This window comes from Hoplias malabaricus, chromosome 4 (assembly GCF_029633855.1).
Source record: "Hoplias malabaricus isolate fHopMal1 chromosome 4, fHopMal1.hap1, whole genome shotgun sequence".
Lineage (NCBI taxonomy): Eukaryota > Metazoa > Chordata > Actinopteri > Characiformes > Erythrinidae > Hoplias > Hoplias malabaricus.
The window spans coordinates 18,089,068-18,113,042 of record NC_089803.1 but is presented as its reverse complement, the minus strand read 5'-3'; the positions used below and the strand labels follow the sequence as shown (position 1 = coordinate 18,113,042).

The following is a 23,975-nucleotide window of genomic DNA, read 5'->3' as shown; positions in this document are numbered from 1 at the left end:
ACTGATGTGGTGATGATGTGTTAGTGTGTGTTGTGCTGGTATGAGTGGATCAGACACAGCAGTGCTGCAGGTAAAAGAGTGTAGAAACGAGAAGGTCATTTTTAATGTTTTGGCTGATTACTGATTATAATAAATGAAGCATGATTAAGAGAAGTTTTCTGGTGAAATTCTGATCTGAAGGTGTTTTGCATCCACAGAGACACGCTGCACTGAGTGCTCCATGCTTCAGTGCACTGGGAGTGTTTATAGTCCTGAGTTTAACACTTCATCACTGAGAGCTGATCCAGAAACTTCTTTACCCACAGCAGCCATGACTTTAATCCCCATCTTCATATGGACCCTGATCGTCTGGACTCCAGGTCAGACTCTGTTTCAGATTCAGTTTGGAGAAAGTTCTCAAGAGGTTCTTTTATATATTGTTTATAAGATTTATATAATTGTGTAAAATAGTTCTCTTTCATGTGTGTTTTCCAGAGTCCGCTGGTCAAGTGACTGTGACTCAGACTCCTGCAGTGAAATCTGTTCTTCCAGGAGACACAGTCACTGTCAGATGTAGGGTCAGTCAGGCAGTGTACTATCACAGCTCAAATGGTCACTACTTCTACTGGTTTCAGCAGAAACCTGGAGAAACTCCTAAACTCCTGATTAAATATACGAATCAGCTCCAGTCTGGTTTTCCAGCTCGTTTCAGTGGCAGTGGCTCTGCAACTGACTTCACTCTGACCATCAGTGGAGTCCAGTCTGAAGATGCAGGAGATTATTACTGTCAGAGTTACCATTATATCAACGGCAGGCGTGTGTTGCCACAGTGAAACAGAGCCATACAAAAACCTCCTTCACTCCAGCTGCACAACTCAAAATCATCAGTTCAGTGAAGTCGCCCCCTGCTAGTCGTTCAGTAGACACTGATATTTCTTGTAACTCCTGTTGTCCATGAAGTGCTGGACAGTGCAGAAATGACCACAGCTGAGAAGAGTAGTCCAGACCTGCTTAAAGAAGTCAGGTTATAAAATGTAAGATAAAGCACAGTGTTATTTTAATTTCTAACGTCTGCTTCCTCTCAGAGTTCCAGTTCACTTTCACAGACTGCATCTGTTTAAACATGTGAGTGATCTCCACTTCCTCTGACTCCAGCTCAGTGTTTAAAGACTTTAGGTCACACACAGCTGCTCTGTTTGATCAGTTCTCAGGCCTGAACCCAGAGGTTTACATTTTAAACAGATTTAGGTGTTTAGGCATCAGAGGCGATTGCTCTAAGACTGCAAGGGAAGCTTAGCTTCCCCTAAAATGTTAAAAAATAAGTGATCAAATATATACTGTTGTGTGTACATGTCATTGAATAAATATGCACTACAACGCGATCAACTTTTGTTCAGGTAAAGACACGGCTTTCCTCTCAATCATTCCCGCAGCTACACAGTGCTTTAAACAGTGTGGACGCTGAGCGTCCACAGAGTTCAATAGCGAAGCAGCGGAGTGCAGCAAAACGAGATGAGTCATTGGATAAATGCTGGGCTTTGTCCCGCCCATCGGACGCTCAGCGTCTCTGGGGGTCTATGGGGCAGTGGGCTGGCCCGGACGCTCAGCTTCTGCATGATGATTTTGGATGATCTGTCTGAGGCTGAATCCCTTTTTGATTGACAGCGAAATGAGCGAATTAGCGATACGTTGGTGTAAAGATCTGTGGGAGCATTACATTTTCATTCTGTTTTGAGTTGAACCAGAGAATTAATCCACTTAGCGGCATTTTCTTTGTTAAAAACGACAAGTGACAAATCAAGCTTCTATTTCTGGTGGGGGTTTTTGTAGCTGCTTGTGTTTGAAGACTGACTTCTATCACTCTTTCTGACTTCTACCGCAGTTTCTGTCCAGCAGGTGCTGCTGAACCCCTCCACCGTCACAAAGCACAGGCGGAAACACTTCACATGAGCCAAGGCCGTTTAAGCAGCCTAGCTCTGCTGGCCATTGAGAGGACACTAGTCAAGTCCCTGGAAAAGACGCCTTGTTAGTACGACAGGGTCACAGATCATTTTCTTGAAAAGGAACGGAGGGTAGAATTTATGTATAAATAAACTGACACATTTTATGATGAAGGCCAAAACGGAGCTTCCCCTACTTGAAAGACCAGCATCCGCCTCTGTTAGGCATCTACTTCCAGCTTAAATGGTACCTCAAAATTTGTTGCAGTAAGGACTGGAGAATTACACAAAACAGATTTGACAAAGTCAAAAGCTAACTTACACTCTGGAGACCACACAAATAGCTGACCCGTTTGAAGCAGGTCAGTAAGAGGAGACACTAGATTAGAAAAGTTTCTACAAAATGCACAGTAAAAACCAGCCACTCCTAAAAATCTCCTTAACTCATGCCGGTTAGTGGGGGCAGGAAAGTCCAAAATAGCAGAAATTTTAGCATGTACAGGCCGGACATGACTTTGGCCAACCTCTCGACCCAAGTAAGTAACTACAGCTTTAGCAAATTCACATTTTGCTAAATTTAATGTAAGGGAGGCATTCTGCAACCGAATGAAAACATATAAAAGAGTTTGCAAATGGTCAGCCCACCTAGATGAATTAATGACAATATCATCCAAATTCTAACAACACTGTTACACTAATCAAATCAAATGTTATTTATATAGTGCATTTCACAACAAAAAATCATCACAAAGCAGCTTTACAGAGATCCAGGTCCAAGCCTCCTATGAGTAAGCCAGGGGTAACAGTGGCAAGGAAAACTCCCTCAGCGCACGAGGAAAAAACCTTGGAAGGAACCAAGACTCATACGGGGAAGCCATCCTCCTTGGGTCGACACCGGAGACACAACAGAGAACAGAACAGAAGTAAAAGTGAACTGATGACAGATGGATGGGTTATAGTAATGTGAACGTAAAATATTAGTGATGTGTGAGTCTGAGGAAGGAGAAGGTGATCAGTGATTCTGTGTGAGTTAAAAGTAGAGTTAATTTGAAATAAAACACCATGGCCAAGCGAGATAGTGTAGATGGTGTAGACAAGGCCAGGTTCTTGTACAGGATACACAGGGGCTGGACCAGGGCAACACCTGGAGAGCAGCAGGACATCTCAAAGCAGGAGAGAGACAGGAGATAGAAAACCAGACAAAGAGAACAAATAAAAATACAGAGGTTAGTAGGGTCATGGTAAAGAACGGGCAAAATTGTCATGCAAAAAAGCTTCCACGGGTCAGGCAAGAGAACCCAGCAACAGACAGCATGTTAGTGGTAACCAGAAAGATAACTAAAAAAACCTGTAGCTACGGTAGTATGACAGGGTTAATACAGAGCAGTGATAATATGAAAACCAGCTCTAACACCAATAGAGAAGGAGTAACCTGAAAGTGAATTATTAAACAAAAGCTTGTTTGAAAAGGTAGGTTTTTAATCTAGATTTAAAGATTGAGAGTGTGTCTGAGCCCCGAACAGTAACCAGAGGCTATTCCAGAGCTGAGGAGCTTTGTAAGAAAACGCTCTTCCTCCTGCAGTGTCATCCTGTGAATGAAGTGTACGCGACGGACGGAAGGAATGAGAAGTTCAGTAAGCGGGCCTAAACCATTTAGAGATTTATAATCTAAGAGGAGTATTTTATGTCAATGCGAAATTTTACAGGTAGCCAGTGTAAGGAAGAGAGAACTGGGGTTATATGGATGAATTTTCTAGCTCCTGCCAGGAGCGCATTGCAGTAGCCCAGATGTCATCATCATCATCATCATTTTCTTTTCCGCTTCTCCATTTCAGGGTCGCGGTGGCAACAGGGTGAGCAAAGAAGCCCAGACATCTCTGTCCCTTGCAACATCCACCAATTCCTCCTGGGGGATCCCAAGGCGTTCCCAGGACAGCCGGGAGATATAATCCCTCCAGTGTGTTCTGGGTCTACCCCGGGGCCTCCTTCCAGTTGGACGTGCCTGGTATACGTCCAGTGGGAGGCGTCCAGGAGGCATCCTGATCAAAAGCTCCTCCCTAGTCACTGAGCTCCTCACTCGATCACGGAGAGTACGCCCAGCGACCCGTCGGAGAAAGCTCATTTCAGCCGCTTGTATCTGCGATCTTGTGCTTTCGGTCATTACCCAGAGCTCATGACCATAGGTGAGAGTGGGGAAGTAGACTGACCGGTAAATTGAGAGCTTTGCTTTATGGCTCAGCTCTCTCTTCACCACAATGTTGCGGTACAGTGAACGCATTACTGCAGACGCTGCACCTATCCTACGGTCAATCTCACCGTCCCTCTTCCCATCACTCATGAACAAGAACCCGAGATACTTGAACTCCTTCACTTGGGGCAGGTTCTCACCCCTTACCTGAAGGGAGCATGCCATCTGTTTCTGGGAGATAACAATGGCCTCAAACTTGGATGTGCTTATCCGCATACCGACCGCTTCACACTCAGCTGCAAACTGCTCAAGTGAACGCTGGAGGCCTCCGTGCGAAGAAGCCAGAAGAACAAGATCGTCTGCAAAAAGCAAAGATGCCACCTCCTGAGCTCCTGACGGAAGTTCTCCTGCCCCAGGCTACACCGCGCCACCCTGTCCATGAATATCAGGAACAGGAGTGGAGATAGACACAGACCTGACGGAGTCCAATGCCCACACTGAACAAGCTTGACTTACTACCAAGGATGCAAACACAACTCAAATTCTGAGAGTAAAAGGACCGTACAGCTCGCCGGAGCAACCCTGGCATCCCATACTCCCGGAGCACCTCCCACAGAATCTCTCGGGGAACACGGTCATATGCCTTCTCCAAATCCACAAAGCATGTGTAGAGTGGAGTAGCAAATTCCCACGCCCCCTCAATTATCTGTGCAAAAGTAAAGAGTTGGTCCATAGTTCCACGACCAGGACGAAATCTGCATTGTTCCTCCAAAATCCTAGGTTCGACTATTGGACGGATTCTCCTTTCCAGCATCTTGGCATAGACTTTCCCTGGGAGGCTGAGAAGAGTAATGCCACGATAATTGCCACACTTTCTCCGGTCCCCTTTTTTGAAAATAGGAACCACCACCCCGGTTTGCCAATCCAAAGGCACCGTTCCTGAGGTCCATGTAATATTGTATAGTCGTGTCATTTAAGATAGCCCCACAGTATCGAGTGCCTTCAGTAACTCTGGGCGAATCTCATCCACTCCTGGAGCTTTGCCACTGCAAAGCTTTTTCACCACCTCAGTGACTTCAGCCAAGGAAATGGAATCTGACCCCCCAGACACTTCTGGCCCTACCTCCTGCACAGGAGGCATATCTCTTGGGTTAAGGAGTTCCTCAAAGTGCTCCTTCCAACGCCCAACAATACGCTCAGTCGAGTTCAGAGTTTCACCATCCTTGCTGAGCACAGCTTGGACAGTGTCCCCCCTCCCTCTCCTGAGCTGTTGGAGTCTTTTCCAGAACCTCTTTGAGGCCGCCCGGAAGTCATTCTCCATGGCCTCTCCAAACTCCTCCCATGCTCTGGATTTTGCTTCAGCAACTGCCACAGCTGCAACCTTTTTTGCCTGCCGGTACCCATCCGCAGAATCGGAAGTTCCCCAAGCTAGCCAATCTCGAAAAGCCTGCTTCTTCCGCTTGACAGCTTCCCTCACCCCCTGTGTCCACCAACGGGTTCTTGGGTTGCTGCCATAACAGGCACCGACAAGCTTTTGACCACAGCTACATGCAGCCGCTTCCATGATGGAGGTCCGGAACAGTGTCGATTCAGACTCCATTCCCCCTACCTCCTCCGGAACATATGAGAAGTTCTCTCGGAGGTGAGAGTTGAAATCCATCTGGACAGAGTCATCTGACAGCTTTTCCCAGCACACCCTCACTATACGTTTGGGTTTACCTACGTCTGTCCGGCAGCTTTCCCCGCCATCGGATCCAACTCACCACCAGATGGTGACCGGTTGACAGCTCAGCCCCTCTCTTTACCCGAGTGTCCAAAATATACGGCCTCAGGTCAGAAGACACAACCACAAAGTCGATCGTTGACCTTTGGCCTAGAGTGAGAGTGCTCTTCTAAAATCTTAGCAATAAAAGGTAGGTTTGATATTGGCCTGTAGTTTGCGAGCACAGGAGGGTCATGATTGTTTTTTTTTTAATAATTGGTTTGATTACAGCTAGTTTCAGGCTAGTTACAGCTAGTTTACATATCCAATGTTGAGGGATAAGTTTATTATTGTGAGCAATGGTCTAATGACTTTAGGTAAGATTTGTTTAAATAATTGTGTTGGTATAGGATCCAGTAAGCATGAAGATGATTTAGATGAGCTAATTAAACTAAGCAAGTCATTTTCACGGACAAAATTGAAGTAGTCTAAGTGCACCTCAGAGCTGATGACAAGAGTGATAACAAGCTTTGCGGGGAACAGACACAGTCTAAATGCTGAAGAATTTAATCAGAGTGGGTGATATGGACATGCTACTCATCATAGTAACAGCAGAGAGATGGTAAGGTGGAACATGAGGAACTTTAATATTACATACCTGACTGATGTGACTGGGGAGGACCAGTCAGTTCTGCCGCAGTTCTCATAGAGAACTATGGATCCTAGGCGGCTCGGATGAAGCCCATCCCAACAATACAGGGCCGGACGCTCACGAAAGCACTCCCAGTTGTCGACGTAATCCACGCAGACAGTGCCGCACCAATCCAGGAGCCAGGGGTGGAGCCCGAAGAGCCTGTTAAACGCCTCGCATCCTCAATGGTATATGGGCATGGGGCCAGAGACAATGATCCTAGCGTCCATCTTCTTCCAAGCGGTATTCAAAAGTGAACGGTAGTGCTCCTTTAAGACCTTGCTGCGGCAGGCAGACATATTGTTCATTCCCAAGTGGAGAACGATGGTGCTGAAGTCCTCACGCTGCCAAAGCACTGAGGGAAGCCTCCAGGCAATGTCCAGGACATGTGTGCCAGGGAAACAAGACACAGTTCCATTCCTTTTTGTGCCCGGCATTTTTAAATGTCTAACTGTTGAATCTCCAATAATAAGAACACCGTCCTGTTTAGTCTTCGGTGCTGGAGCAGGTGCAGGTGAAGGCCAGGAGCTGAGCACCTTAAACCGATTGGCAGAAGTGAAGACTGGCTGTGGTGGAGGGGTGGACGGCCTCGGCTTCCCACGCCCACGGTGACATTCCCATCCCAGTGCAGGTGTGTAGATAGGTACCCCTATGTACCCCTATGTATGTGGCGAACTGCCACGGCAGAGGAGCCGGAGTGGCTATGGCCATGTAGGAGGCATCACGGGCTGACTCAGGCTTGTCTTCTCCTGCTGGAGCTCCGTCTGCTTCTCCAGGAGACACTGAATCCGGCGACCCAGCTGCTCGAGCTCTGCGACCTGACCTTTTATGGGTATGGTCTGTACTAGCAAAAGAGCATCCATGCATAATGCATAGCCTACAGGTGTTGTACTCATGTGTCATGAAATAAGTGCAATTTATGCAATTTGATAATATTTGAGTTATTTGATTAGATGTGTAATGATTGTCTTAACAAAAATGTATATGTAATTTAAATATACTACTTTTTTAATTATTTTATGAATTAATTTGGTGATGGGTGCCCTCTTTTTGGCTTAAAACCTGCCCCCAAAAATATCGTTGCACGTGCCAGGAGGAGAGAGATATGTGAGGAGATTGAGGAGTGATTAATGAGCAAAGTCAGGAATCACTGATTTATGATCTTGTGAATAATACATCAATCAGCCATAACATTAAAGCCACCTCCATGTTCCTGCCTGACTGTACACAGGCACTGGTAGATCCATAGTTACAGACTGCAGTCCATCTGTTGCTCTCTATGTGCTGTTTGCCCCATTTCACCCTGTTCTTCAATGGTCAGGACCCAAAATGTCAGATATGATTTGGGTGGTGGATCATTCTCAGCAGCAGTGACCAGAGGTGATTGCTCTAAGACTGCAAGGGAAGCTAAGCTTCCCCTAAAATGTCAAAACATAAGTGATCAAATATATATACTGTTGTGTGTACATGTCATTGAATAAATATGCACTACAACGCGATCAACTTTTGTTCAGAATCAGCTTCTTATCACTGGTAAAGACGCAGCGTTCCTCTCAAGATCATTTTCTTGAAAAGGAACGGAGGGTAGAATTTATGTATAAACAAATCGACACATTTTATCATGTAGGCCCCCTCCTTGAAAGACCAGCATCTGCCTCTGGCAGTGACATTTATGTGGTGATGATGTGTTAGTGTGTGTTGTGCTGGTATGAGTGCTGCAAGTAAAAGAGTGTAGAAACAAGCAGGTCATTTTTAATGTTTTGCCTGATTAGCGTTTATAATAAATGAAGGATGATTAAGAGAAGTGAAATTTCTGGTGAAGTTCGGTTCTGAAGGTGTTTTGCATCGACAGAGGACACGCTGCACTGAGTGCTCCATGCTTCAGTGCTCTGGGAGTGTTTATAGTCGTGAGTTTAACACATCATCACTGAGAGCTGCTCCAGAAACTTCTTCACCCACAGCAGCCATGACTTTAATCCCCATCTTCATCTGGACCCTGATCTTCTGGACTCCAGGTCAGACTCTGTTTCAGATTTGTTTTTAAAGAGTAATCTGTTTTAATAACACATGAGAGGAAATATCCCTAAATTATTGTTATTTTATTGTTTTTTATTCATACTTATATTGTCTTATTCTTTTCCAGAGTCTGCTGGTCAGGTGACTGTGACTCAAACTCCTGCAGTGAAATCTGTTCTTCCAGGAGACACAGTCACTATCAGCTGTAGGTTCAGTCAGGCAGTGTACTATCACAGCTCATATGGTCACTACTTACACTGGTATCAGCAGAAACTTGGAGAAACTCCTAAACTCTTGATTATACTCGCGAATCAGCTACAGTCGGGTTTTCCAGTTCATTTCAGTGGCAGTGGATCTGGAACTGACTTCACTCTGACCATCAGTGGAGTCCAGTCTGAAGATGCAGGAGATTATTACTGTCAAAGTTACCACAGTGGTGTGTTCACACAGTGAAACAGAGCCGTACAAAAACCTTATTCAGTCAGAAACTGTACTGCTGCAGTGAAACTTACCACAGGTGCTGAGTTGAGGATATGATACTACACAGTCACACACTAACAGATGAAATTAGCTACATTATTATAGGTTAGTTACATTTTACAAAGATCTACAATGTGTTTTCAGTGAAATAATCTGGTCAGTTCATTCACTGCTTTAGCTTCATTAGTGATGTACTAATGCAGACGTTCCCAATCCCAATCCTGGAGATCCCACACTGTGCACATTCTTCCTGCATTGTCTCATTTAACACAACCCAGTAACAAATGAACAAGCTCCTCATGGGCTGGCTCCATTATGTAGCAATGGGAAAACACAACAACATGACAGCACATAAGGTCTCCAGGACCAGGACTGGGCTCCACTGAACTAATGAATGGATATTGAAATACTTTAATTGTTACATTGTGTAACATGTCATTTTTAAAATTTTTGATTTAGAGATTTCTGGAAAGCACTCTCAGGTGCAATTTTGTATTAAAGTTGCTAAACAAATATATTAGTAGTAGTAGTAGTAGCATTTTCATTATTATTGTAAAACAACCTTCTTATTTCGACAGTCTTTTGACCCGCAGCACTGCTGTGTCTATGTGAAGGTCACCACATCAGTTTCACTGCAGCACTGAAAATGATCCAACACTGAAATCATACCTGCTCTGAGGGGGTCCTGATAATTGAGAATAAAGGTGAAATTTAACATAAAAATGTATATAGATCAAAAGACGACAACTGTCTGTAATTGTGCACATGTGGCCTGTGCATCTGATACAATGGACAGTGAATGTAGAAACATGGAGCTGGCTTTAATGTTATGGGTGATTGTTGTTAAATTAAGAAAATAATTTGTTGATTTTTCAATTGATTCTGTGTTTTTACTCCATAATCACTCATCAGACTCTTAAAGTTTATCTCATTCTTGAATGGATGAAATTGTTTAGACATCAAAGATCAGTTCTACAACTTTCAGCTGAGCTACTGTGATATCATAATAGTACATAAAGCTACTATGAATTTTTATTTATTATATTTTTTTTAAATTGTGATTAAGCTACTATGCATTGTGATATGTGTGTTAGAGATTAGGCAACTGTGTCACAATGTGAAATTCAGCCACTGGGATGTCATAAAATCTGACTTAGTTAATGTGAAGCCATAATGGAATGCTTAGCTACTGAAATGTCATAATGGGATATTCAGATACTGTGATGTCATCATAGATTAAGAACAAGGCCACTCTGTTTCCCCTGGTTGGAATGAGAACACAAGCAGAACATTGTAACACTGATTTTGTTGATTTACCATCTAATAAATGTGCTTAAAAAACACTGCCTTATCTCATATAATGATTTTCCTCATATAAAGATTTTTTTGATATTGATATAATGAATGAATGATGCCACATGAAAAATGATAAAATGACATGTCAGACTATGTAACATTTAAAGTATCACAATCAGAAAAGATATGATAAATAATGATTGGAAATTATCATAGAGCAAAACAAATAAATAATTAAAAGAATATTAAATGATTAGGAGAAGTATTATTCTCAAGTCTGGAGTCTCCCTGCACCCCAAGTAAAGAACAGCACCTTGAAGCTGTTAACCAATTCTTAATGTATTTTAATGTTTGCATGATCAGTGAATAAATTAAAAGAAACATAATGCAGACAAGTGAAATTTCTGGTGACGTTCTGTCCTGAAGGTGATTTGCATCGACAGAGGACACGCTGCACTGAGTGCTCCATGCTTCAGTGCTCTGGGAGTGTTAAGTGATAGTCACGCTGTTCCAGTGGAAGCTCTCAAAAAACTAAGCTATAAAAATAACTCACACCACACTACCTTTAGCTCCCTAGACTCACAGCTCTACAGTGAAATTAAATACCTCTGCAAACACTACTAAATTCAATCAGCGTCTCCACTGGACAGCGTCCCACCAACGGCACATTGGACAGAAAAGCACAACATTAGTAGAAACAAGCATAAAGTATAAAACTTGCAATTTTTTATTCTATTTAAAACACTACTCTGTCCTATTTCTACAACACATGAAACGGAAAAAATAAATAAATAAAATAAACATCCAAGGTTCTTACAGCGACACAAGGGACCAGGCACTTCTCCCAATTACCTGTCCCCACCTGTAAGCATAGAGGAGCAGAATAGCAGAGCAATAACAAACCAAAAACAAAACAGTGACTGGTGACAAGGTGACAACCTACAGCAATGGAATGAAAAAGACAAAGTTAGCGTACATCAATCCCATTGCTTCTTACTTGCAGATTTAGGCTCTCACACATGCTCACACACCCCTCCATTACCTTCAACCACTCAAAGGTGAACCTGCAAAGTTTTCACTGGGGCTGGTCTGCTTCCACACATGCTATGCCTCCCTCCACAAAATTCCTGAATCTAATAAAAACACAAATCATACTGACGTAAAGAACCCTACACTTTACTACAGTTATGCCCCTAAAATTCCCAGCTTACTAATTAAAATTAGTGCTTTCGCCTAAGAACCTTTATTTTATAATAATAATAAAGCTAAACATCCATTAAAACATGACTGAATACAAATGTACATAATACATCGGACACCATTTTCCCTCTTATATAACTGGAACAAAATTCATGTAATGGCATAAAGTGAAACAATTACTACAATTCTGACCCCGCCTTGAAGGTCGAACATCACTATTTTGGCTCCTCAGCACACAATATCTCTTGCTGCCACACCACACCAAGCACACATCGTATTTCCGGGGCCCTCAGGCACTGCCTTGAGTCTCTAAGGTGTTAAACCAGTGTGTCAGGTACCTGTACATAATTTCATTAATGCTACCAAATCACTAAGTGTATACTTACATCGCGAAAATCCCAACACGCTGCCCAACTTATGCAACTGGTGTCCACCATACCAAACAAACGCCAGTGCACAAGACCGGTTAAATATTATTACCCAGCCAATCCGTGCATTACACCACCACCACTATACTACACAAGACCAAATCAATTATGTTGCCTTAGCGGTGAGCACTTCACTATCTGCCTCACTGGTGCCACCATAAGAAGGGAAGGGACACCAAACACAGGTCGACAAGTCCTCCATATCACATATAAATAAGTTTTTGTTCATTCATTGTCTGTAAGCACTTATCCTGTTCATGGTAGGGTTGAGTCCGGAGCATACCTAGAATCACTGGCCTCAAGGGCACACCCTGGAGGGGTAGTCAGTGCTTTGCAGGGTGGCACACTCACACATTCTCACCTAGGGGCAATTTTGAGTCACCAATCAACCTACCAACATGTGTTTTTGGACCATGGGAGGAAACTGAAGCACCCAGAGGAAACTCATGCAGACATGGGGAGAACACAATGAACTCCTTACAGACTGTCACTTGGAGCAGAGCTTGAACCCAAAAACACCAGCCTAAGCACCCTGGAGCTGTGTTACATCGACACTACCTGCTGTGCCACCAAGTATTTTCATGTAAGGTATAATTGCAATCATTTGATGCACAGTAAAACAACAAATAACATTCAAGTATTAATACATTACTCTCAATGAAGAAGCTCCTCATTGGAGCTTGAATATTAAATCAGCCATAATATTAAAACCACCTACATTCACTACATTCATTTTATCAGCTGCACGCCCACGTATGTGCAAATGGTATTTCTATATTTAAAGACTGTAGTTAATCTGATGGACACATTGTACACATTGTTTGACAACTTTCACCCTGTTTTCCAGTGGTCAGAAGCAAATAATTGCAGATGAGATTTTAGGTGGTGGATCATTCTCAAAGCTGCAGTGACACTGACGTGGTGATAATGTGTTAGTGTGTGTTGTGCTGCTATGAGTGGATCAGACACAGCAGTTCTGCAGGTAAAAGAGTGTAGAAACAAGGAAGTGCTTTTAATATTTTGTCTGATTAGTGTTTATAATAAAGGAAGGATGATTAAGAGAAGTGAGATTTTAGGTGAAGGTCTGTTCTGAAGGTGTTTTGCATCAACAGAGGACACGCTGCACTGAGTGCACCATGCTTCAGTGCTCTGGGAGTGTTTATAGTCCTGAGTTTAACACTTCATCACTGAGAGCTGATCCAGAAACTTCTTCACCCACAGCAGCCATGACTTTAATCCCCATCTTCATCTGGACCCTGATCTTCTGGACTCCAGGTCAGACTCTGTTTCAGATTTGTTTTTAAAGAGTAATTATGACCTGACAGAAAATATCCCTACTATATTGTTATTTTATTGTTTTTATATTCAAACTTATATTGTTTTATTCTTTTCCAGAGTCTGCTGGTCAGGTGACTGTGACTCAGACTCCTGCAGTGAAATCTGTTCTTCCAGGAGACACAGTCACTATCAGCTGTAGGGTCAGTCAGGCAGTGTACTATTCCAGCTCATATGGTCACTACTTACACTGGTATCAGCAGAAACCTGGAGAAACTCCTAAACTCCTGATTAAATTTGCGAATCAGCTCCAGTCTGGTTTTCCAGCTCGTTTCAGTGGCAGTGGATCTGGAACTGACTTCACTCTGACCATCAGTGGAGTCCAGTCTGAAGATGATGGAGATTATTACTGTCAGAGTTTCCATTATATCAACAGCAAGTATATGTCCGCACAGTGAAACAGAGCAGTACAAAAACCTCCTTCACTCCAGCTGCACAACTCAAACATCATCAGTTCAGTGAAGTCGCCCCCTGCTGGTCGTTCAGTAGAAACTGATACTTGTTGTAGCTCCTGTTGTCCATGAAGTGCTGGACAGTGTAGAGATGACCACAGAAAAGTAGTCCAGACCTGCTTAAAGAAGTCAGGTTATAAAATGTAAGATAAAGCACAGTGTTATTTTAATTTCTAGAGTCTCCTTTAGGTCACACACAGCTGCTCTGTTTGATCAGTTCTCAGACCTGAACCCAGAGGTTTCCATTTTAAACAGATTTAGGTGTTTAGGTTTTCAGCACTGGGCGTTATTTCTTACAACAGTGTTACACTAATGAAGCACAACATTAAGACCACCTGCCTAATGTGCTGTTTGAAGAAAAGGGGCATGTGTCAAACCGACATTTATATCAATGTCCACATCCAGTGTCCTCCAGCAGAATATCACCCAGAACACACTCCCTTTTGTGGCTTCTTCTCACAATACATTCAGTCTGAGGTCACCCCCAATGTGCAGAATACACCTGGAGTTTATGACAGCACACCTTCTGCACCAGTGCGTTCACTATGAGGTAGAGGGGGTGGGGGGGGGCATAATTGACAACAGTCGCAGATTTAAACCTTCTAAATTTAAAACCGTTCTAAATTGTTTTTCTTTTATTTGAATTGTACCATTTCTCCTGGCATTTGGACTGGTTTGGAGATCACAGGTTCCCTAACTTACCTCATCTAATTAGCTCAGTCTCTTAGACAAACATGGTTAATTTTATGACAGCGTACAAGGATCTCAGATGATATTTATGACCTAGGTTGTTTATAACTTGTTTTACAACAGTGCTGTTACGTCTCGTGTTATTTTGGAGTGTTTGTTTTTCTTTCTCTTCTTTTTTGGAGATGTTAGGTGAATGCTCTTGGGGCTGATTTGCTGCCTGTTGCTCCACCCACATGCTTTACTTCTCATTGGCTGGCTCTGATGGCGGGAGATTTAAAAAGGACCATTGTCCTTGAGTTGTGGAGCTGCTCCGTTTCTTCTATCAGGCCGATCCCTTGCTTCAGCTGGCTGCCCAACAGTGTCAGACCAAAGTTGTGTTGATTTTGTAATTTGTGGTTGTTGTACTTAAACCGGATTTGCAGCAGAGACCTGACATTTTGTTTATGTGTTTGGCCCTGTTTTTGGTGTGAATAGACAAGGTAGCTATTTGTATTTTCTTTTCTGTAAGTTTAGTTAGTGGAATTGGTTTATATATATATATATATATATATATATATATTTTTTTTTTTTTAATCATTGTTTGTTATTTTGGCTTGTGGACACCCTGAAGCTTTATCCTGTTTTCTAAAAATCTTTTAAAGCTGTCATGTAGGCAATACTGAACGCTAAAGTCAATAAATTATTGCCTTCAGTATCTGTTTTTTTTTTTTTTTGTAATTTTATTTAAGAGTTATTTTGGTCTGAGGCTGAGTAGGCAAGTTTTTTTATATATATAATTATATATAATTTATAACCTTTAATTTCATTATGTCCTACCCCTAGTGGACGTAATAATGCCCAGTGATGTATTACGAAAGTTCATCCTGTTTCAGATATTGTTCAGGTAATGATCGATCCATGTGTATAATGCGGTAATAATGTGTTCCTCTCACAGACCATTAGATCAGTCTGAGACCATCAAACTTCATCCTGGAACCAGAGCACTCAATAAACAATCTTATCTCCAGGCTGGTCTCAACTCTTCAATTTGAAACCACCAGAAGACAAGTTTAATCCCCATCTTCATCTGGACCCTAATCTTCTGGACTCCAGATCAGATTACACTCAGTGTGCTCTTAAACATGGACATTACACTCTCTATGTCTAAATGTTTACAGGCACCTGTCCATCCACGGCTTATTCTGAAATCAAGAGCATTAACATAGAGTTTAGCTCCCTTTACTGTAGTAATAGACTCTACACTAGATATTGGTTCATTGCTGAGTATTTGATTGTATTCAGCCACAGGAGTATTAGAGCACTAAAGCTGTAGTCGCTGAAATTTATCAGGGGTTGGATGTTGGATGATTAGTTCTAATCCACTCCAACGCATCCCAAACGTATTGTACTGAACTCCACTGCTCCACAAAGTTATACACCTCTGTCATACACTTGGTTTAGAGCGTGGAGACTTTAAGCTCATGTGTGACTCCTCCTTTTAGAGATGATGCAGAGTTGAATATTTCTACCATTAATGTTTTTATATTTCTCTCTATTTGTGAATATTTCTAGGATCCACTGGTCAAGTGAGTGTGACTCATACTCCAGCAGTTAAATCTGATCTTCCAGGAGACACATTCATTGTTTGCTGTAGAACAAACCCAGCAGTGTATCAGAGCTGGGGCTACCTGCCTTTGTCTTAGTATCTGCAGAAACCTGGAGAAGCCCCAAAACTCCTGATCAGAAAAGCAAATGAGTTAATGTTAATATCTGACATTCCCACTCGTTTCAGTGGCAGTGGATCTGGAACTCACTTCAGTCCAGTCTGAGGATTCAGGAGATTATTACTGTCAGAATTTCCATTATATCAACAGTAAGAATTTATTCACACAGTGAAAGAGTCATACAAAAACATGATTCAGAAACTGCACTGCTGCAGTGAAACCTGCTCCAGAAACTTCTTCACCCACAGCAGCCATGACTTTAATCCCCATCTTCATCTGGACCCTGATCTTCTGGACTCCAAGTCAGACTCTACTTTAGATTCAGTTTGGAGAAAGTCCTCAAGGGGTTCTTTAAATTATTATTTATATGATTTTTATAATTGTGCAAAATAGTTCTCCTTCGTGTCTGTTTTCCAGAGTCTGTGACTCAGACTCCTGCAGTGAAATCTGTTCTTCCAGGTGACACAATCAGCTGTAGGGTCAGTCAGGCAGTGTACTATCACAGCTCATATGGTCACTACTTACACTGGTATCAGCAGAAACCTGGAGAAGCTACTAAACTCCTGATTAAACTTGTGAATCAGCTCCAGTCAGGTTTTTCAGCTCGTTTCAGTGGCAGTGGATCTGGAACTGACTTCCCTCTGACCATCACTGTCAGAGTCCAGTCTGAAGATGCTGGAGATTATTAATGTCAGAGTTACCACAGTAGTGGTAATGTGTTCACACAGTGAAACAGAGTCATACAAAAACCTCCTTCAGTCAGAGACAGCACTGCTGCAGTGAAACATACTGCAGGTGCTGAGTTGAGGATGTGAAACTGCACAGTCACACACTAACAGATGAAATTTGGAAAGTTATTATAGGGTAGTAGGGTGGCACGGAGGTGCAACAGATATTTTCGCAGTCACACAGCTCCAGGGTCCTGGATTTGTGGGGTTGATCCCTGCTCCAGGTGACTGTGAGGAGTTTGGTGTGTTCTTCCCGTGTCAATGTGTGTTTCATCAGCGTTCTCTGTTTTTTTCCCACAGTCCAAAAAAACACATTTGTAGGTGGATTACCTATGAAAAAGTGTCTATAGACATGAATGTGTGTGTGCATTTGTAAATGTGTCACGCTGCAAAGGACTTGCGCACCATCCAGGGTGTGTTCCTGTCTTGCGTCTAGTGATTCCGGGTAAGTTCTGTACCCACATGCCCCTGAATTAGATGAGCGTTTACAGACAATAAACGCATGAACGAATTACTAGGTAGTTACCTATTACAAAGATCTACAATTTGATACAATTTCTACAAGATACAAATGTTTTCAGCTAAATAATCTGTTCAGTTCAGTCACAACTTTAGCTTCATTAGTGATGGATTAATGCAGACGTTCCCAATCCCAGTCCTGGAGATCCCACACTGTGCACATTCTTCCTGCATTGTCTCATTGAGCACAACTCAGTAACACATGAATAAGCTCCTCATGTGCTGGGTCAGCTGTGTAGAGCTGGGATAACATGATGCAGCACATAGAGGCTCCAGGGCCAGGACTGGGCTCCAGTGAACTAAGACTCTCAAGTGCAATTATATGAGATAAGTAAGTTTCTTGGTGAGATGAAGGTCTTTGAACATGGTTATTACCTGGTAACTCAGTAAAATCAGTGTCACAGTGTAGCCACGGGTCTGTTTGTGCTCTCACTCCAACCACGAGAAACAGGAGCACCATTCCCCCCTGTATATGAACTGTTCTGGACTGAATCATAGACTAATGCTCTACCACCTGAACACACCCAGTTCACACAGAACTTCTTTAAAGCTGATGCTTGTCTTCAGGGATTGTGTGATCATGTTCTGCAGGGTGTGAGAAGTTCCCTTACGTAAGATCAAGGCCACACTGCTCCTCCATGTTGAATTTGCCTTCGCCAGAGGAGTCCTTCTGAGTTTCAGAGCTCCTCTGAGTCCAGGGTGCTGCATCTGTGATGACAAACTGAACTTTTAGGATAGAAACACATTCATTCAGTGACAAATTTCATTCAGTTCTCAGTCTAATCATTCAGACTTATTTACTGCCAGCAATGTTCTCACTGCAGGTTTGTTTGGAGTTCGACTGAAGGCTGTCCTTAGTCTGAGAGAGGGAGGATTCTTTAGACATCACAGTATCTAAGAATTCCATTATGCCATCACATTAGCATAATTTTGTGACATCACAGTGGCTGAATTTCAAAGAATGACATGCTTGTTCACCCAAGATGACTTCACAGTGGCAAACTCTGCAAAATGACAACACAGTAGATCAATATCCTATTATGACATGAGTTTAATCTCTAATTATGACATCACAGTATCTGAATCTCCCATTATAACATTGCAGTAGCTAAGTATTCCATTATGACTTCACATTAGCCAAGTCAAATTTTATGACATCCTAGTAGCTGAATCTCCCATAATGACACAGTAGCACAATCTCTAACAAACATAACACAGTCTGAATTATAACACCAGAGTAGTTAGTAGTTGACTCTTCCATGTGAATAAAGAGAGAAAAACCTTAAGAGTTTTAGGAGTGATTACTGAGTAAATGGCACTGAATCAATGACAACTAATGTTACACAAATTAGCATAATATTAAAGCCAGCTACATTCTCTGTCCAACATATCAGCTGCATGGGCCACATATGTGCATATGTTATTTCTACAATATTGCCTGTAGTCCATATGTTGCTCTGCACACATTTTGTGCCAAATTTCACCTTGTTCTGCAATGGTCAGGAGCAAATAATTGCAGATATGTTTTGGGTAGTGTATCATTCTCAAAGCTGCAGTGACACTAACATGGTCGGGGTCATGTAATGTGTGCAGTGCTGGTTATGAGTGGATCAGACACAGCAGTGCTGCTGGTCAGAGATTGTAGACATGAGAAATAAATGTATAATAATAATAATGATGATTAGGAAGAGCACCTATAAGATGTTAACATCTTCTATTCAAATTTAATCTTTGGCTGATCAGTGAATATAGTACAAAGAAAGGAAAGAATAAGGAAAGAATATTTACAGAAGTGAAATATCTGCTGAAATTGTGTTCTGAAGTGCCACACGGTGGCTTAATTCTTTTGACACTGGCACATTTTGTCACAGTTTAAACTAAAATAAAAATCCAAAATTACCCTAAGTTCCAAATTATTAAAAATCTCTTGAGGCCTATTCACCTCAGGTAGGACTTTTTTCAGAAGAATAAAGCAAATGTGAGACTTCCACTTACACTCGTGTCCATCCTTTAACCTCAATATGCATTTTAAATTTAAATATTCATATATGAGACCCAGTGTAAACTGACACTTAGCCTAAGAGGTTGAGAGGTGTGCCAGTTGTTATTTACTTCACAGTGTGTGTGTGTGTGTGTGTGTGTGTGTGTGTGTGTGAGAGAGAGAGAGAGAGAGAGAGAGAGAGGGAGAAACTTGGATTTGCATGGGTGGTTTCACACTCCTAGAATAGATCAGATCTTTGTGCAGATGTTCAGTATCCCCCCTAAACTCACAGTCACTTTACAGGAACTACTCAGTGTTTCCTCCACTTCAGTTTGAGTTCATAAACCACTGACCCTCATTACAACTTTACATTACCACTCTCAGGCTTTTCAAAATATATTTTATACCTCTTAAAAAGTACCATATAACATGATTTCATAATCATAAACGAAACACCCTCTTCACAGCTCCTCCGTGTGATCTGGAGGTGCAGGTGCCCCATGTTTTGTAGATTAAGATCATGAGATCAGTAATCCAGGAGAATGTATGATCATAAATCAAATCACTGAAGCCCTCCATAAACAACAACAGACAGTGAATGTGAGGAAGATATTTTATTTATTGATTGGTTCAACAATTCATAAACAGATTCCATAAAGCAGACTGGGACATATGTGCTCTAACACTTGGTCAGTGTTTTGCTGACCGTTGCGTGTGAGTCCTTGCTGGCCTCACAGATGACTGTGCTCTGGAGCCACTGCTGCTGGGTGAGGGTCAGTGTGCTGCTCCAGCTGTAGGAACCCCCATCCTTCTGCAAAAGCGCAGGACTGTTACTGACCCCTGAGCTCTGAACGGCACCGCCCACCTTCCAGCTCAGCGTCCAGTCTGAGGGGAAGCCCTCGGAGCCCACACACAGCAGAGTCACCTTCTCATCCACAGCTGCACTGGAGGGGGGCAGCACTGTGAGGGTAGGTGCTTTGTCACCTACATGACACACACACACACACACACACACACACACACACACACACACACACACACACACAGTGGGAGAGAGAGTGTCTTCACAGTTATCCAACAGTCACTATTTCGTACAATGGAAGTTCAGGGGCACTACAGAACCGTAATATACTTTAATATGCGTTAAAATAAAATACACATTCTTTTGGCCATGGTCTATTAAATTATCACTATTACAGAGCATTTATTTAATATCTAGAGTGTTAATTTAAGCCCAACTGGGAAAACATTAATCACAGAACATATTAAATAAATACTGGTATTGCACTTTAGAATAATAAAATGTATGTGATAAAAATGTAAATTCATATTCTGAATAAAAACTCTCCAAAAATGTAACTTTGCTGCAGCAGAAGAAACAATGTTAATTTTCAATGTGTAGAAATATGAAAATATACATATTTCAATTGACTTTTGGCCATTTCTATTGCACTGCGTTTTTTCATCACAAAAAAAATCTCACACTGTAAAGAGTAGCCAGTGTTTTCAAATTAATTACAAGAATTAAAAGTATTAAAAATGGAGATACAAGGTTTTGTTATGAGAGTGACAAAATAACATGGTTTGACATTGAACTTTTCCTGTTATAAACACCCTGAAAGGTTTTTCCGTTTTTCAACAATCTGCCACAATTACATTTCCATAACTTTTCTGCAGATAAATAAAAAAGTAATTATTATCAAAGCATATTTAATTAGACGGGCAAAGAGTGGTTTACATAACAAAACTCCTATCAGAATTAAATTAATTTAAAGTAAAATTATTAAGAAATTCCACAAGAAAATAGGTAGCAAAAAATCAAAAAGGTAACCAGAAAGTTTAATATGAATAAAAAATGCGACTAATACATGTTATTTAAAAATTATATTTACATTACACTTCATCAAGAAGACTATGATTATTGGTGGCAAGAATTACTATATTTCATATATGTAATTTCATAAGGAGGAATATATATAAATGTATTCATTATTTTGATAAGAATTAAATAATTACTAGTTTTATTTTTAAATACTTACAAATAATGAATAATTACATTTACCAGAAAATATACCAAAAATATATATTTCTTTGCAATTTTTAATTTACTAATATGTAGCGTGTGAAAGTTTTTAGTGGTCCAATAATTTATAACCCATTCATTTAAGCCCAACTGGTAACCAATTGATTACTATATACATGTTAAATATAATAGTATAATAAATAATATAACATGCAGTTTAGATACTTTTTTCTTTTTTTTTTAACAGGAATTGAAATTCGTAAAATAAAAACACTATGTTGTAATTTCATGAAATTAAAATCTACTCACGTCCTACAGAGAGTTTGGTTCCTCCACCAAAAGTGTACCACAGTGATACAAACTCATTCACAGGCTGTACAAAAACCTCCTGCTCAAAAACACTGCTGTCTTCACACACCAGTGAAGAAACTTAACAATAACATTTCTATCTGTCAGGTGTGAAATATATCAAATGTATCATATACATAAAAACTATGCCCAAAATTATCACCTGAATGTCACCTGAAAGTTGACAAAATTCCTCAGATTTTGCAAATGATAGCTTTTAAAGTAGATATTAACAGTATAAAGTAATAATAAATGACAGAGAAAACTAAAGATACTATAAAAAAGATGAAAACTGAAAGTTATCTGTAACTTATGCCTTTTCATGGGGGTCTAAAACAAAATTCAATTCAGAATTTCAGCCCATTTTATTGCTGCCAACAGCCTCACATTTCCACTTCGAAAATACTAGGAACATTAACACATGCAAGATCCACAAAGTCCCATCAAAAGTCCCACAGCTACAGTTACAGTTGAACCTCTTGAACCTGCCCCCTGCTGGCAGTTTACACAGCTGCAGGGCCCTGAAAACAATCCAGTCTCCCTTAAAATCAGTCACCACATTCATCTGGACTACAGAACCCGCTTTGATATTCTGCTGTGTCATGTTTTATGTGAAAATATGGGCCCTCCAAATGAATTAATTGGCTGATACAGGTTCTAGGGGAAGATAACATTGCTGCTGTCCAAAGAAAAACATATATCTCCATTTTCCTTGTATTTCATTTCAATCATTTCAACACATCAGCTGCACTTTACACTGTATGAATTTCATAAAAGATGGATAGATAAAACACGCCAAATGTATTGTTCTGGAGTCTAGACATGCATGATTTATGTAGTTTTTTTGGACAGTGACAATATTTCATGACAAAGATGACTGTGAAAAAAATTTGCTCTTTTAATCAGACATAACATTACAATCTACTCATAATAGAATGTTAAAATATGGTGTAAATTGACTATTCGTTGCTATCTGTGTCAATAGCCTGGACTAGGGTTACCAGAACCCCACCCTAGAGCCAGGCCCGATTCTAGACTACTTTGACAGGGAGAGCAAAACATAAAAGGTGGGTTAAATAGTCTTTAGTCACATTTAGAAAGCTAGAACTGTATTCTGGGTTTGATTTGAGAGAAGATGCCAGTTAAATTTAGGGACTGCACATTACATAAAACTTGAAGAAACTGGTGTTCAGCGAAAAACCAGAAGGATGTTTGAATGTCACACATGAAGGCATGATTAAAAGTAATTCAGAGATTTTGGGAAAGAAGACAACAGGATGAAAATGTATCAGTTTTATTTATGACTTGCTTCATGAACAGCTGTTTTACAGATGTAAAAAATGAAATACACTTTTCACCATGATTAACATGAGGCTAATTTTTATTACCACAAGCCTGTCAGACCATTATTAGCCAAGCTTCAAAATATCTCTGGATTATACTGAGCTTCTACTTCAAACAATTCAGCTCAAAACAATTCAGTTTTGCGTCACACCTTTATCACGTCATCTTAATCATTGTTGTGAAAAAAACAAATTTTTAAGCTATGAAGAGATTGTTAAGCTTGTGGATCAAATGACTGTTCCCTTTAGAAGTGAACCTGGGCTGTTTTGGAATTGAAAATGTTTCAGAGATACCTTTACTCTTGGTTCATACACACCCCAAAATGAATGGGAGAGCATTAGGAGCCACACTCAAATGGTCACCCCGTTGGTGGACGGCACAGGTGAGGGTGGCTGGCAAGTGGATTGCAGCTTTGGATGTCTCCAAGCAAAAATTCAGACGTGAGAGAGTTTGACGAGGACAAGGTAAACAACTTTCAGTCAGTTCAAGAAGATTCTCTCACATGTTCATGAGCTTTGGCTGAAATGTGTTTCCTCCCCAGGGTGTCTGGAGTCTCCTTCGGAGGTAAGGTAAGAAACTCTGTAGGCTGCAACAGGGGTAGGGGTGGGATGACAAAGGAAGTGTGTGTGTGTGGGAGGGGGGGGGGGGGTGAATCGTAAAGGCAGATGTAGAGGAAGAGAAAGGGCTGGGTTGGGATGATAAAGGGAGGGGTGGGATGATAAAATAGGGGTTGGGATGATGTGTAGAGAGGATAAGAGAGAATGAAAATAGCATGGAGGGCTGTGTCTAAATGGGTGTACTGCTGTCAATCAATGCAGTGTTTAGAGGGAAGGAGGAGCCTTTCTTTTCCATCATTTCAAATAGGACCATCTTGGCAAGCAGTGTAGGCGAACTAGTGCCCTGGTGATATGCATAAGTAACTCATGAGGCTG

General features: G+C 41.3%; 4 gene segments (V, D, J or C); all 4 read left to right on the top strand.

The window, feature by feature from the left end:
- Positions 1 to 310: 310 nt before the first annotated feature.
- Positions 311 to 812, top strand: LOC136694940 (probable non-functional immunoglobulin kappa variable 6D-41). The segment is given in 2 exon segments: positions 311 to 359; positions 475 to 812. Coding segments are annotated over 2 exon segments (387 nt in total).
- Positions 813 to 8,466: 7,654 nt separating this feature from the next.
- On the top strand, positions 8,467 to 8,969 carry LOC136694939 (Ig kappa chain V-V region L7-like). The segment is given in 2 exon segments: positions 8,467 to 8,515; positions 8,644 to 8,969. Coding segments are annotated over 2 exon segments (375 nt in total).
- Positions 8,970 to 13,056: 4,087 nt separating this feature from the next.
- LOC136694938 (Ig kappa chain V-V region L7-like) lies at positions 13,057 to 13,653 on the top strand. The segment is given in 2 exon segments: positions 13,057 to 13,195; positions 13,316 to 13,653. Coding segments are annotated over 2 exon segments (477 nt in total).
- A 2,700-nt stretch (positions 13,654 to 16,353) lies between these two features.
- Positions 16,354 to 16,789, top strand: LOC136694937 (Ig kappa chain V-III region MOPC 63-like). The segment is given in 2 exon segments: positions 16,354 to 16,402; positions 16,518 to 16,789. Coding segments are annotated over 2 exon segments (321 nt in total).
- The last annotated feature ends 7,186 nt before the right edge of the window (positions 16,790 to 23,975 follow it).